Source organism: Cavia porcellus, unplaced genomic scaffold (assembly GCF_034190915.1).
Source record: "Cavia porcellus strain 051 isolate PalLab524CR breed Dunkin Hartley unplaced genomic scaffold, mCavPor4.1 scaffold_18, whole genome shotgun sequence".
NCBI classification, from domain to species: Eukaryota; Metazoa; Chordata; class Mammalia; order Rodentia; family Caviidae; genus Cavia; species Cavia porcellus.
Window position 1 is genome coordinate 50865193 of NW_026947501.1, and position 14405 is coordinate 50879597.

Below are 14405 nucleotides of genomic sequence, written 5' to 3' on the forward strand. Positions count from 1 at the left end.
GCATCAGCAAACATTTTAAGCTCCTAGGCCTATCTCTTCCTGCAGCTCTCCTGGGTTAAACTGCTCACCTGTACATAAAAGGGCAAGGAACGTAATGCACAGCAGGTGAGCAAGCCCCAGGATCCTGGAGCCAAGTAGTCCAGAGGAGCCTAGAACAGCTGTGCTCACTTTCATTGGCCAAAAGTGATCATGTGTTGGCTGCCAGGCTTTCATTGGCTGAAAGCCTCAGCATGTCAGAGCGTGGGAAAGGGCCCCACTGGTGTCAGAGTGAAAACTTTTCTGAAAGGAGTGAAATTTCCAGGAAAGCAGGCTGCAGGGGCAAAAGGGCTGGTGGCCAGCAGGAAGGAGGCAGAGAGGGGTTGATGGAGTGTCCACTGGTGGGTGGCATGGACTTGGTGCCTTGCGTGGGGAGTGTGTTGTTGGAGAAGCCTAGCTAGTGACACTGGTGAGTGCAGGTCACAGAGGCTGAGGGTCAGGCCCAGATGGGGAACCACAGGACAACAGAAAGGACGCATGTCGGATGTGCAGATGGGCCTTAACCAAATGTCTTTTGATGACGATGAAGGTGAGTGTTCTGTGTGGGGAAATGATTCCTTCCTGTGCTCCAGATTCTCTTTTGTGAAAACGTAGGAGGATTAGAAAATGCAAAGAATCTATTTTGGGAGAATGTCCTTGAGAACCAGAAAAAGATCTAACCCATGACACTTCAGACTAGCAACTTGAATGAGGTCCTTTGGTTTAATAAAGATTTAAATATTAGTCCAACTAAGAAACATTAATTTCTGTGTGTGGAATACAGGATTTTTCTGTGTGTGTTTGTAAATGTGATTTTTAAGCTGGAATAGATTTCTCTGTTTAAAATGTCCATATTTGGGGGAATAAAGCCTGGGTGGCAAAATCAAGACCATAAAAGACAACTGTAATATCATTTAATGGTAACCGAATATTTCCTTGTTTTTATTTCACAGTGAGATCCATAAAACTTATTTTCACTGTTGGCTCTTTTCTTCTGTCAGGTGATTTAATTGATGTTTCTGAATTCAGCTGGCTCCAGTCAACCTTTCTTTCTGTTTGGCCCTGGGCAGCTCACGATTCTTCTCATTTCTTATTCTCAGCGTTGGTTTAATCACTCACAAAATGATGGTACTTGCCCTGGCCTACCTCATAAGGTTCCCCCAGCAGTAATAAAGTGTCAGTTGCCCTGCTAGGGCCAGATGTAGCTCTTTCGTACCCTTTGTGTCCTTAAAAATGTCTCTTTTTTCATAAACAAGGAAAGATTCAGAAAGGCTGCAGACGGGTCACATCAAGCTTCCGAGTGGCACCGAGTTCTGTCCCGGGCGATGGGACCCCAGAGATACCGTCAAGGGGAGGTTGGTGATTTTTCTTAGTTCTGCGTCATAGACTCATAGACAAATATGCCCTTCCTTACAGTTGTACTGGCAATATATGTAGCTACATGAACCATTGCATAATCTATGATGTTGTACTGAGAATGTATTGTATTACCCACCATTATATCAAATGACTTCATTTGGCACTGTGGGTCTCATTAAATTATGTCAGGCTAATCATAATTTGGTTTCATTGGAAACAAGATACACTGCTAGATCAGGGACAGAGGCTACCGTATCATCCAAGAAACAGAACGGTTTAATCTGAAGGACCTAGCTCCTAAGGGGCACATGATAGGGACTCTCAAGTGCAAGACGATTTTTCACTGGAGGAGAAGAGTGGAACTGTTCAGGGTTGCTCTAGGACTTGAGTAAGGTCAGATGTGCTGTAGGCTCTCTCCAAGCGCTTAAGGATGCCCTGGCTTTATACAAAGACTTTCCGGGGTAAATGGACCAGCAGCAGGGGGTCATCTCTGCCAATCCTTCTGACTTTAGAGTTCTAGGATCATTGCCATCACAACAGAGAGGGAATCCGAAGGGTGCAGGAGCCATTAGTCTATTCACTTGTGTATTTTCCCCTCTGCAATTTATCCACTCACAGGTAGAGAAAGGTAAGGAGGGTACTTAAACTTTTTCACATAATGTCTCCCTGGGAGACCCATTGTTAGTGGAGGTAAACAGAAATGACTATAATTTGGTGACCATGCTAGCTAGCAGAGCAACTCAGTTTAGGGTTATGTGCTTCACTTGGTCGTGGAAATAATTTTGTTTTGCCTATTTTATAGGCAGGAAATTAGTTTTCGAAAATCCCCTAGAGGGCTGTAAATGATCCTGTTCGTCTTAGTTAAATTTTTCTTGTCATACCTGTGCTGTTTACCTGAGTTACAAAGTGATAGAACAAATTTCCTGTCCGTGTTCCCTGAAATGTTAATTAGTTCCCTGGCAGTTTAGATAGGAAAATAAATAAATAAAGCCTCTCCTGTAGTGAGGATCATCAACATTTCTGGAAAAATAACCTGTTTTTGTTTTCCAATTTCAAAATATGGTTGCTTTTCATAGATGGTGCCCAGTGGGAAAAGAGGCCCCGTTTTGAGAGCACAGATAGGTGACGGAACCCACATTCCGAGGGGAACACTCCAACTTCGGTGTGCATCCAGAGGAGCCAGGGAGCCTGTTAAAATGTAGCTGCTAATTTAATAGGATCAGGAGTCTGATTGCGACCTGCTCTTAGCTCGCTCCGCCTCCTCTCTGCAGACCTGGTGGAGAGCTGCACAGATTGACCAAGTGGAGCAAACTTCTTCAGCAGCCCCTTGGGGAGGCTGCATTTTCTCCCTGTTTTGGGGGGAGGCTTTTGGATGATCACACTCCGGTTTCATAAAACTAGAAGGTTGCTTTCAGAGGCAGCCTTGATTTTAGTTTTGCGAGGCTTTGTAATACAACTCTGACGAGTGAGGGGGTGGGTAATTGTATCCTAGTGGGGATATGGAGGGAAATAAGTGTAGAAAGCTAAGTAAACACTATTCGTAATAAATCGGCTAATCGCTTTTTACAGCCTCTCAATTCTTGTCAGCCCTTCGCAGGCAGTGTCCTCCTGCCTCAAATGAATGCTGGGGATGCTGGGAGAATCTTGCCAACACTTCTGGTTTGTGGGGATGCTCACGGTAACTCCTCCGGGTGTCCAGGATAGAGACCAAATGTCCCCACACTTTTGTAGCCATTTTGTCTTTGGGGGAAAAGGGGTGGCAGTGGGGGGAATGGGAACTCAGGAGGTGGCAGTGGGAGCTGCGGGCATCTATTTGCAGAATCCTAGCTCTAGCTGCTAGCCATTGGCACAGATAGCAACTTTCGTTTTTTTTTTTTTTTAATTTTATTTAAGGAGAAAAGAAAAAAAAGCAGAGAAAGGGTACAAGTTATACAGATTTACAGAAAAAAAATAAACAGTAGGAAATCACTAGTTAATGGATTACATATTGTCATCTTAGAAATAGTTGTTCAAGTTACATAATTAAAGCTTGTAAAGTGGACATTCCAACAATGATACTGCAAACAGTTCTGTTCAATGATCCAATAAAACTCTGTGATATCATTTTCTATCTTATACACTTAAATATACATGCAGTTATATAGTTTAGATAGCAACTTTCCTAGTGTCCTAGGAAAAATCAACGCACAGACTCTACATGGAGCCGTGGTGAGTCTCAGGCACTCTGATCTGGGGACTTCTGTGCCAGCATGGCCTCTATCCCCTTCGTCAGCCTTTACTAGGATACTCTGAGTCCTTTAGATCCAACTGAGCTGCATTTATTTTCCAGTCCTAGTTCATTAGAAAAATAGGTGTATACAGGATGGATGAAATGTGGCAGGAATGACTTTGCATGTTCTATGAGATCCAGAAGTGTATTGATTTTATCTGTTTAGTGAGACACACACGTGCACACACACACACACACACACACACAATCTTCACACTTACATTAGGCATAGAAGAATGTTACCAACAGGAGACCAGACAGGATTTAAGCCTCCGTGAACATTTCAATTTGGAAAAGAAAGTGGAATTTTCAGGAATAGTAGGACGAATTTAAATCCCACAGCCTCAGGGCACAAGGGACTAGTGGACCTAGTGTTTGCAATAGTGTTTAGGGTGGTTGGGGCCATAGCTCCTGTCTGTGCCCTTGGTGGCCCCGATACTGTGTAGCACACCTTGGTCCATTAGGTTATTTGACTCATGATATTTAATTTCTTTGTAATAGGCAACATGATTTTCCACTCATTTCACTTCTTTTGCATTGGGAGGAGGAGAGAGGGAGACTCTTGTTCTTCAAATTTGGACACAGATAAGGCCAACCCTAAGGTGAGCAGGTGTCTGGTTACTGCTTTGGTTTGCACTAGTGTCCTGCATTCATGGATTTTGTTTCACATTAGAGAGAACACTGTTAGTAATTGGTGTGCAATACAAATAATACGATAGGCGATTTAGACAACTCCAAAGAAACAAGCACTCAGCTTTACCCTGCTGAGGCAGGAGACCCTTAGGGAACAAAAGCAACAACCTCTCTGGGCCAGGTTGTGAACTTGAGTCACATCCTGTAGGCTTTTACCTTTCTGGCCTTGACTGAGAAAGCAGGTTGATGCTGTGGCCCAGAGGCATTCGCCTCTACCAGCTGGAGCCTGGGGCAGGGAGCCTGCTGGTGCCCTTTCTTAGAACTGTTGAGGTGGAAGGTGCGGCTGGAGTTGGAGGCCTTGAACTGAGGCTGAGAAGCAGGAATCTTCACGGAGCTAGGAGCTCAGAGTTTCCAGATGAGGTGGTAGGGCCTCTGGGCACTTAGGTCCTTCCACTTCCTGAAATGTCCTTTCTTGCCCCTCTCCTGCCCTGCAGGTGCCGGAAGCCCTCACCCAAAGGAGGGCTTGGTGTCAGACAAGCAGCATGTGAAAGCTGCCATGCCCTCAGGTCACAGTGGCTTCAGAAAGGGGAGCCCGGCTTGTTCCAGCTGAGCCCATGGCAGCACCTTCCCCAGCAGCGGGTGTCCCCTTGGTTTGTAGTCCCTGCTGGCTCTGGGGTTGGGTTCTTGGCCTGGTGTCTGTGTTCCCTGGTTTAGTTAAGCAGACAGCCCTCAGGCCATGTTTGGCAGCCCAGTGCAGAGTTGCTTGTGGAGGCTGCTGAGACCATAGGTGACTTAAAAAAAATTTTGTTTTTTTCAAATGAGTAGACTTGACTTCTTTAGTATCAGCAGAATACCTTTGTGATAAGAAAGCTGGTGAACTTTATCTACTACTTAACCCTCCCTCCCCCCACACACACTTTGAATTAAAATTCCAAGTCTGTGTTAACAAGTTCCAAGTATAGAGATTAAATATTTATAGCCTGAAAGGAAGCATGGCATTTTTGGTTTCTAATATTTAGGCAGATAATTAGCTACATAAATTAATTTCTATTCTTTCCCTTACTCTGATCCCACTGCGGGGGTGAAAGTCATATTTCACCATCCTGAATTACTGTGTACAATAACGTAGCCCAGTGTGTACATGGTTCTGAGCTCTGTGTGGCCTCCCGCCTGCCTCGGAATTTATAGGTTTCTGGACTGGGATTGGGACGAGCAGCCATGTATTGAGCTGGACAAGGAGTCAGAGTAGCCAGCACTGTGTTTGGACCCCAGCCTGACACTGATAATTTCAGAGTCTGAGAGCCTGCTGGGAGTGGGAAGGTGCCCTGACCAGCACGTAGTCTCTGTCCATTTCCTGGGAAAGTGACCATGGGTTTGAGCTGTGAAGGACGAGCAGGGAGCAGAGGGAAGGGGTGCAGGGATGTGATCAAAGGCAGAGAGGAGGCCTGGGAATTTAGCATAAGCACCTGCCTGGCAAGTGGAGGTCATGAGTTTGATCCCAGGTACCAAAAGACAAAAAACAAACAAACAAACAAACAAGGCAGAGAAGTGAAGAGAGCATATTGGAGCAGCTGCAGGGTCTGGGGCTGCCACAGGGAGGCGGGTAGGGGAACCAGGGATTGGAGCAGGCACAGGCCTTGGAGGGCTCCACTTTTAGGGCCTCTGACAGGGTAACAGTGGGTAGGGGAGGAAGAGCGCTTACTGTGTAAACTGACATGTCTGGAGAAGGCTGAGATGCACAAGGACTCGGAGTTATCCACATGCGGTGCTGGCGAAAGTATGGAACTGGACAGGGCGGCCCCAGAAGAGTGGGGTGGGAAGGAGCAGTGGGCTGAGGATGCTGAAGGGAAAAGGGAAGGAAGGTGGTGTGGTGGTGCACTCCTGTAATCCCAGCACTTGGGAGGCTGAGGCAGGACAGCCTGGGCTACATAGTCAGACCCTGTCTCTAAAAACTAAAAATGAAACAGAGAGAGACAGAGAGAGAGAGAGAAAGGAAAAAGGAGGTAAGGTAAGAGACAAGAGAGAGCAGGGAGCAGGTCCAGCACCTGGGCCTTGGCCCAGACTCCTGATGAGAGCTTGGGGATGCTTAAGAGGCCCACAGCGGGAGGAGGGGCGCATAGCTGGAATGCTCTCACTCTGAGTAGGGAGGAAGCCTGGGAGGAGGGAGGGGGAAGGAGGGCCAGAACCAGGAAAGAGGGGAACTTTGTGGATACATTGGGGTCTCACCTGTCTGTCTGTCTGTCTGTGTGTCTACCAGTGTCTGCAAGGAATGGAAGTTGCAGGAGCTCAGAGAAGAGCTGCACTAACTGTTAGGCTGTCAAAGGTAACTGAGAGGTGCTTCCTGGGTGTTTTGAATGAGCGGTTTAATGACAAGTCAATAAAAGCCACTTTAGTATACCTCAGTCATCTGCTCTGTCATTTAATTAGAGTCTGAAGGGCACTTTGATTCAGAAGTAACTGGGTGAGGGTAATGGTTAAGTATTTTTTTTTTTTGTCTTTTTCCTTTTTGTCGGTACTGGGGATCGAACTCATGACTGCCTGCTTGCAAGGCAGGTGCTTATGCCGCTGAGCTAAATCTCCAGCCCCTATGGTTAAGTATTTTACATAGATTTAAAAAGAAAACAAACTGTTTTCAGACATGGAAGGCTGTGCTGCTGGTGGCATCCTTTGGGGACGGCTTAGACGCCAGCTCCGCCCCCCCCATGTGTTGGATTGTTTATTTATTTCCTTATATTTTTATTTATGTATTTTTTGCTCCTGTGTGTCTCAGGGCTTCTTCTGTGTCAGGAAGAGCTGTGAGTCTTTGCCTGTCCCGTGATCTCGTTTACCTTTGTTGACCTCAGGTAGGGGCATTTCTGCCCGTTTTAGTTGAGAAGCAAGCAGTGGCCCGAGGTTACCCACCCAGGGTACTGCGGTTAGGAGGGACCATAGCTGGAGCTGGAGCTGGAGCTGGTTTCCACTCCAGCAACCTTTCATACAGCCACAACTGGGCAGTGGGTGTCTCTGAGTGACATGGTCCTGGATGCGAGTTCTGAAGTCCTGTCCAACCTTACGGTCTATGTCATGTTTGTGTAAATGTGTGTCTTATATTTCAGATCACACAGGATCTCTAACAGGTACAGTAAAGTATGTGGAAAGGCATCTTGTGATTCATTTGAAACTGTTTAGATAATACAGTCTACTGTGTCCAAATCCTGTGTGTCAGACCAGTAGGATTCTAACTAAAGAGGCTTCCTGGTGCCTGGATCTCCTGTCTGTCATTATCTGTTTTGCTCTGTCTACATTGAAAATGTATAGAAACACACTGTCTAGGGCTTAGCTCAGCGGCATAAGCACCTGCCTGGCAAGCACTAGGTTGTGAGTTCAATACCCGGTACCAAAAACAAAACAAAAAACAAAACATGTGCTGTTTATATATTTTCTCTTAATTATTTTCTTAGCCATCAAATCACAAATTTTACAAGTTTTATGGGCGAGGAAAATGGTTACAACTGTGGACAGGGCGGGTCACATCTGCCATCCCACCTTGATGTGATTTTATTCTAACGGTAATGATGGTGCCGGGATAAAAGGACAAGACAGCCTGACGGAAGCCAACTGAAGTAGTGTGTAAGGGGGTTCAAAAAATTACAGGTCCCTTTGTGTCCTCCAGAAAGTCACACTCTCTCCTGGCATTGTGGCTTTGATTCTGTGCAAAAAATTTTGTTTGTCCTGGTGATGGGGGGGGGGGCAGAGAGAGAGACAGAGAGAGAGAGAGAGACAGAGAGAGAGAGAGAGAGAATGGGCTTAATCATGGTATGAGATTGTTGAAGTCAAATTAATAGATTCTTGATTTAAGGGGCTGTGACATACTGAAACAGATGACAAAAATAACTTTGAATGTATTCTGTAAACATCTCAGAGAATCAGAGAAATTAAATTTTGAAGTAAGTTACAAAATCTACTTGGCAGACAAAATTTCAGAAAGGAACTTGATAATGGTAAGGACGGGGCGCAGAGCCAGCCTGCAGAAGCCTCCCATGCTGACATGTGTTCAGAAGCTGTGCCTTTCTAAGTAAGCCAACCTCTCTGAGCCTCAGCTTCTCTACAAGGAACAGTGGTCATAACCCTCCCGATTCGCTATCAGGATTGGGTAAGATCAGGGAGTCAAATAGCACTGGGCTTGGGAGGTCTTCTGAAATGGTAACTTTATTATCAATTTTTCTGACCCTTCTTGTGGTTACTGAATAGGAGCTGTACTCAGTGGCTACATGCATTCAGTTGCTTAAAGATAGAAGCATTTATGTAAGTCACTGTTTTTGTTTTAAACTGATAATCATTTTTTCCAAGTCTGAGCCTGTGCTTACGTAATGATTACAGCTGACAGGCATGGAAAACAGTATAATACTTTCTTCCTTTCCGATCAAGGTGTTTTATTTCCCTCTGACTTCTAGGCTAATAGAAAGAGCCATATGTATTGTAGATGCTTAAAAAATCCATATATATGGGTATATATATATATATACAAAATAAGCAAAACAATGTAGGACCTGCTTGGAGACTGTTGAAACAAATGTCATATATTACATTATTTATTAATTGTTTAGGGGAAACTTAGGAGCAAAGTCTTTCAACAGCCCCAGGGACATAATTGCTGAAAGTTCTTCTCTGCCAGGACCAGACTACAGGCTCCCTTCCATGTTAGAAAGGTGACTGTACCTGACGTCACATCTCTGCTTTGGTTCACACCTATTGCTTGTTCTCTCTTTGGGCTGGGTGTGACCCCAAAGGGCTGAGCATAGAAAACCTAAGTCATGTGTGTTTGTGGCTCCTGCAGACTTCAGAATGGGTCCTTCTTGCTCTCCATTCCTTTGTCTCAGACTGTGTTCATTGCTGATATGGAACAGGACAGCTTCACATGAAGCTGTTAGGTTGCAGCAGAATGGATTCATGATATATATCCATGTATTTTCATTCTGAACTGTGAAATCAACATTTCTGAGGCTTGTTTTTGCAGAGCATTCCTGCAGACCAGTGAAAACAACCCAGTGGAAGGAGCATGAGGAACTTGTATCTGTCAGCTGCTGACGGGTGGGGCTGCAGTAATAAGCACTCCCAGGTCTCAGCAGCTTATGGTGAGCAGGTGTGGTGCTCGAGGCAGCGGAAGAGCAGCTCTGCTCCAGTGCTGCCTTCATGCCGAGTCCTAGGTTGATAAGAAGCACCTTTTCTGGAATGTGACAGACATCTTTTAGGTGGAGGGGCAGGAGGAGATTCTGCTGGATGTGGAATATGTTCCATGATTTCCCTTTCACTGGGAAGTTGTGTGGAGCAACCTGACATCTGTAGGGTAGAAAATGTCCCCATTTTACCAAGTATCCCCTACAAATCATGTGGCCTCCAGCAGGGATGCATGTCCTCCATGTGCTCTTCCAGGGGACAAGGACAGAGACATTTGCAAACAGTGATATCATCTGCTGTGGTATTTTCTGTTTTGCAGGTAATCAGGATTTGTTTTTTGTTTTTGAGGTAAGGTCTTGCTCTGTAGTTCAGGCTGGCCTTAACTCACTTATGTTGCCTCCAGTGGCCTTGAACTCACCCTCCTGGTTTAGCCTCCCGAATGCTGGGATTACAAGCATGCACCACTATGCCTGGCCAGTATTTTTAAATTAAAGAAAAAGTGCTCACAGAACTGTCCAGCAGCATGTTCTCATGTTATAACAGGTCACTTCCTTTTGGTCTGTGGTTTTCTTTTTGTTGTAACTTTATTATCTATTTTGAATTTTCATGGCAGAAGAGGGGATTGGAGAGAAAAGCTTGCCATACATTTCCATCCAAAGAGCTAAAGTTTCCTTGTGACAGGTGTAAAAAGAAGTTGTTTTTCAAGCAGTATGCACATATTTAGTATTTCACCTCTAAATAATTTGCCTTCACTTGTAGAGATGAATACCCAGTTATTATGCCCTGGTTCTTAATAACTTGATTTTGCCTGCCACTGACATAGTCGAATTCTGAATGAGAGTAAAATCCATATATAAATTGGAAAAGAGTCATTTATGTGACTTAAAAAATGAGTTTCATCATTGATTTTATTAACCCATACTTACTTTATGCCTAGAGCCTGCTTTTGATTTTTTTAAAAAAAAGTTTCAACAGCACAAGAAGAGGCATAAACTACACATCAGTGGGCAATGCTAACTGACCACTGATGTGAGCAAATGAATGGACGTCTGTCTCGTGTGGCCTAAGATGGGCCTGCAGGGAGTGTCCTGGAATTTAGCAGGAACTCAGCCCAGGGTCACCTTTGTTCTGTGTTGTACCTTCTAAATTTCAGAGCAGACAGAGTGTCTGTGAGGTCCTCAGAACAGAAAGCAATGCAGTACTTTTCTGAAAAGCCGGACAATTTTCCCTTCCATGTATGTTTGGTTTCTATGACTTAAGAATTATGCTTAGTATTATTGGACTAAAATTAGCACATGCATGTTAATTTCAGTGGAACAAAGAAGGAAAGAGTCCACACCAGTATGGTTGGCTTCATAATGTCATTGAAATTCTTTGAGAGACCTGGACAAAGTAAACATATAAACAAAGTAAGTGAAAATGTGGTCACTGCTTGTCAATCTGTGTGAGCGACAAGATGCAATACTTGGGACTGATTGAAACTGCTGCACAGAACTTTGAAGAAAATCCATTAGAGAGAATTAAAGCTTGAATAGATTAGCTGTTCTTTAATTGGCCCAGCAGAAGATCTTTTGTTGCTTTAAAATCTTTTCTAGTTTGCAGAAAACAACCTTATTGGTTTCATATATATTGAGAGTATGTGGTTTTATATATATATATATGCCATTTTATTAAGCAAATATCATGCATGGATTTATAAAACTAAAGTAAATTTTGATTTTATATTTCTGTTCTTGGGTTGAGTTTAATGAAGTAAAAAGGACAAGTTTTTTAGATGCTCTTGGATCATAGATCTGCTATTTTTGCTTCTTTTCATATATTGGTCTTGTGCATTGAATCTTACTCAGCAAGACTGCAGGATACAAATGTGCAGGTCATAAATCTTAGGTTCTTCAGGTGCGTGTGCAGCCCTTAGGATTTTATATATACTCTTCATGATCTGATCATCTGGAAATAGAAATAGTTACATTTCTGCCTTTTTAATGTGATTGTCTTTCTTTCTCTTTCTCTCTCTTTTTAAAATCAGTTGACCTGGCTAGAACCTCCAGGCGGTGTCGATTAGACCTCTTCCTTGGCTTGTTCCTGACCTCAAGGAAACTATCAATGGAGTGATTGAGTATGATATTGTATGTAGGGTTTTTTTTTCATGGATGCCCCAATCTAGTTAAGGAATTTCTCTTCTGAATTTGTTGAGTGTTTTTATCACAAGAGAACATTTGGCCTTTTCTACTTCTCTTGAGATAGTCATATGGGTTTTATCTTTTATTCTACCAATGTGGTTTGATACATTAATTGATTTTTGTAAGCTGAACCAATATTGCATTCCTTGAATAGCTCACTTGACCATGGGGTACAACCCCATTGTTCTGGATTTGTTTTGCTAATAATTTGCTAAATGATTTGCTTTTTTTTTGAAATATGTTTTTCCTCAATTTCTTCTGTGACATTGGAAGCTCATGAACATCGGAGAGAAAAAACAAACAGGGTGTTCCTAGATCTTCTCTCTTGGACATAGGAAAGCTTCATTTCTGCACAAATTCTGAATGGGTGTCCTTTAAGTCAGGATAATTAAATCTCAAGATAAGTTTTCCTATGCACTTAAGTTCAGGTAATTTTACATAATGATTTTCTGAAGAATTTTTAATAGCATTTGCTTGAGAAATTCCCACGTATTTCTTATGTAACACATTTTATACTATCTTAGGTCCCAACCATAGGAATCATTCTTTCTCAGGCCTAGTTTTCTCATCGGTTAATGAGATTGTGAGGGAAGAAGTAGATAGGTTTGTGGCTGTGGCTATAAGATGTTATATGATGGGAAGAGACAATCACTTGTATAAGCAGGTTCTGATACCTCCAGGAGCTAGACAGACCTAGCAACTTGCTTCTGTACATGCCAAGTAAAACAAACAAGCCAGGCCTCCACTATCTTGGCTGCATCTTGCACACTGGCCTTCTCTGCAAGACCCATCAGAGAGTCTGTTGTCATAGCCCTCTGTTGAGAAGTTTTGCAAAGTGCAGGTAATGGACATGGTGTCTTGCAGGTAGTGGACACTGTGTCCTGCCCTGGGATGAAAATGACTTGAAGACTCTGGAGTCCTGTGTAAATGTAAGGGGCATTGTTGTTCCTGTCTTCCCATACCTCTTGATTTTCCAACAAAGATATTTTCTTTTTAAGAAGGTTAAGTAGCCAGACATTGGAAAATTCCAAAAGAATAGCTAGAATTGTCTCTTTTCAACAGAATAAACTTGACAATGGTTGCAAGCCTACTTTAGCTGAATTGTTACTCTGGTTATCTGGTTATGTTGGCAGTAAAAAGAACCCTTGTTTTACTCTTTTTACTAGTAGTTTCTATGCTATGTGTGAGTCCCCCTGACAGCAGTGCAATAAGCTTCGCAGTTCTCATAACCAGATATGTTATCTCTAGAGGCTTTCTGTGGTTTCCTTAGCAAATAAACAGAAAGTCACAACTTGTACTTTCTTGGCATCCTTGTATCTGAATGCATTTGATTTCTACAGTTTTCTGACCACAGTAAATCAAGTGTTGACATTTTGAAGCCTCTGTAGGAGGTTCTTTTGGAGCAAGACATATCCTAGCATCTATATTAGGTCTGCCAAGCAGCTGTACCCCAGCAATATCTGTGGTTCACTTACTGGTTCTAAGTCAGCAGGGCACAGTCACACAAACCCACAAGTCCTGCATTTATTGAGTACCTACTATGCAGAAAGCATGATGCCGGCTTGGGAACCCAGAAAAATAAATGTAGCCCCTGTTCTGAAAAAGCTTAAGTGTGGTTTGAGAGAGACTGGTATCCACGAAACAGCTAGAGGGACTGGGTATGCAGACTGTTAGCTCTGTCTGGAAGACACATTAGAGATCATCTTTCCAGCCCGGCTCCCTCAGCTTATGGTAGAGAAAACTGATACCTAGAGCTAAATGCTAATTCCTACGATGTGGAAGAGGGCTGCTCAGATCGACTGGGGATCCAGAGTCTCGGGGGCAGAGGTCCAGGAATTTATATTTGGGCCCCACAGTGTACTGATTATTTTCAGGAATAGTAACAGGCTGAGTGGCTTTGGAGTTCAGTGTCTGTGGAACTCAGAGAGGCCAAGAGGGAGCCTGCTGGAGTATGGGTGCTGCCCTCAGGGTGGGTACAGTCGGGATGTGTGGGTCCAGGAGGTTGGAGCTGGGAATTAGCATGGAAAGGTGGCGAATGAGTTGTGCTAGGTTGCCTGACTCTCTGGACAGGAGAGGGCTACAGGGGATTTTGTACATTTGCTTTGAAAATCAGTCATAAGGCTACATCCACTCAAGATATCCTGTTTATCACTTTAACTTTTCGAAGTTTAAAGAAAGCCCTTAATTGCAATAGAAATAATTTCATGATGCCAAACTCATTGTATATGACCACACATGATTTTTCAAAAGAAGTTTATTATCAGTATCATGGTTAGTACCTTCAGCTCCTTCTCCAAATCGTTTGGAGGCAGACGCTGGTAATTTTGCATGCTCAGTTACTGTAGTTCTTGGTAATGACGGCATTGATGCACATTATGCTAATAAGTATCTGGATAAAGAAGTGTACTTTAGAAAACCAGTATAAAAAATTAGCATTTACTGGGCTGGGGATGTAGCTCAGTGCTAAGTGTTTGCCTCGCATGCACAAAACCACAGACTTGATGCACTGTACTGAACACACACACACACACACACACACACAATGAAGTATTCTTTGTTGGAAATAGTTTTATTCTGTCAGTAAAGTGCTGACCCTGGTGTGGAATAAGTGCAAGTACATGTTTAGCTATTGGTCCTTGTGGTTGTGGTTGTGGTTGTGGTTGTGATTGTTATTAAAATTGCCCCTGGCACAGGACCTGCCACCTAGCTTGAGGTCCTCCGGTGCTTACTGAACAAATGAGGGATTGAGCTAATTACTGGAAAGTTTTTGCTAAGTGAGTAAAGCGAGTTGT

The 14405-nt window shown here is 43.5% G+C and overlaps 1 protein-coding gene across 12 annotated transcripts in view; it reads left to right on the plus strand.

Annotated features, from left to right (window-relative positions):
- Positions 1 to 14405, plus strand: part of Aff3 (ALF transcription elongation factor 3) — a 502385-nt gene that overhangs the window by 33588 nt on the left and 454392 nt on the right. The window contains exon 3 of one of the 12 annotated variants that reach the window (XM_063229850.1): positions 1272 to 1370. The exons of the other annotated variants lie outside the window; for them this stretch is intronic. Within the exon in view, the coding sequence (XP_063085920.1) occupies positions 1272 to 1370 (99 nt within the window). The remainder of the gene's footprint in view (positions 1 to 1271; positions 1371 to 14405) is intronic. 12 annotated transcript variants of the gene reach the window in all.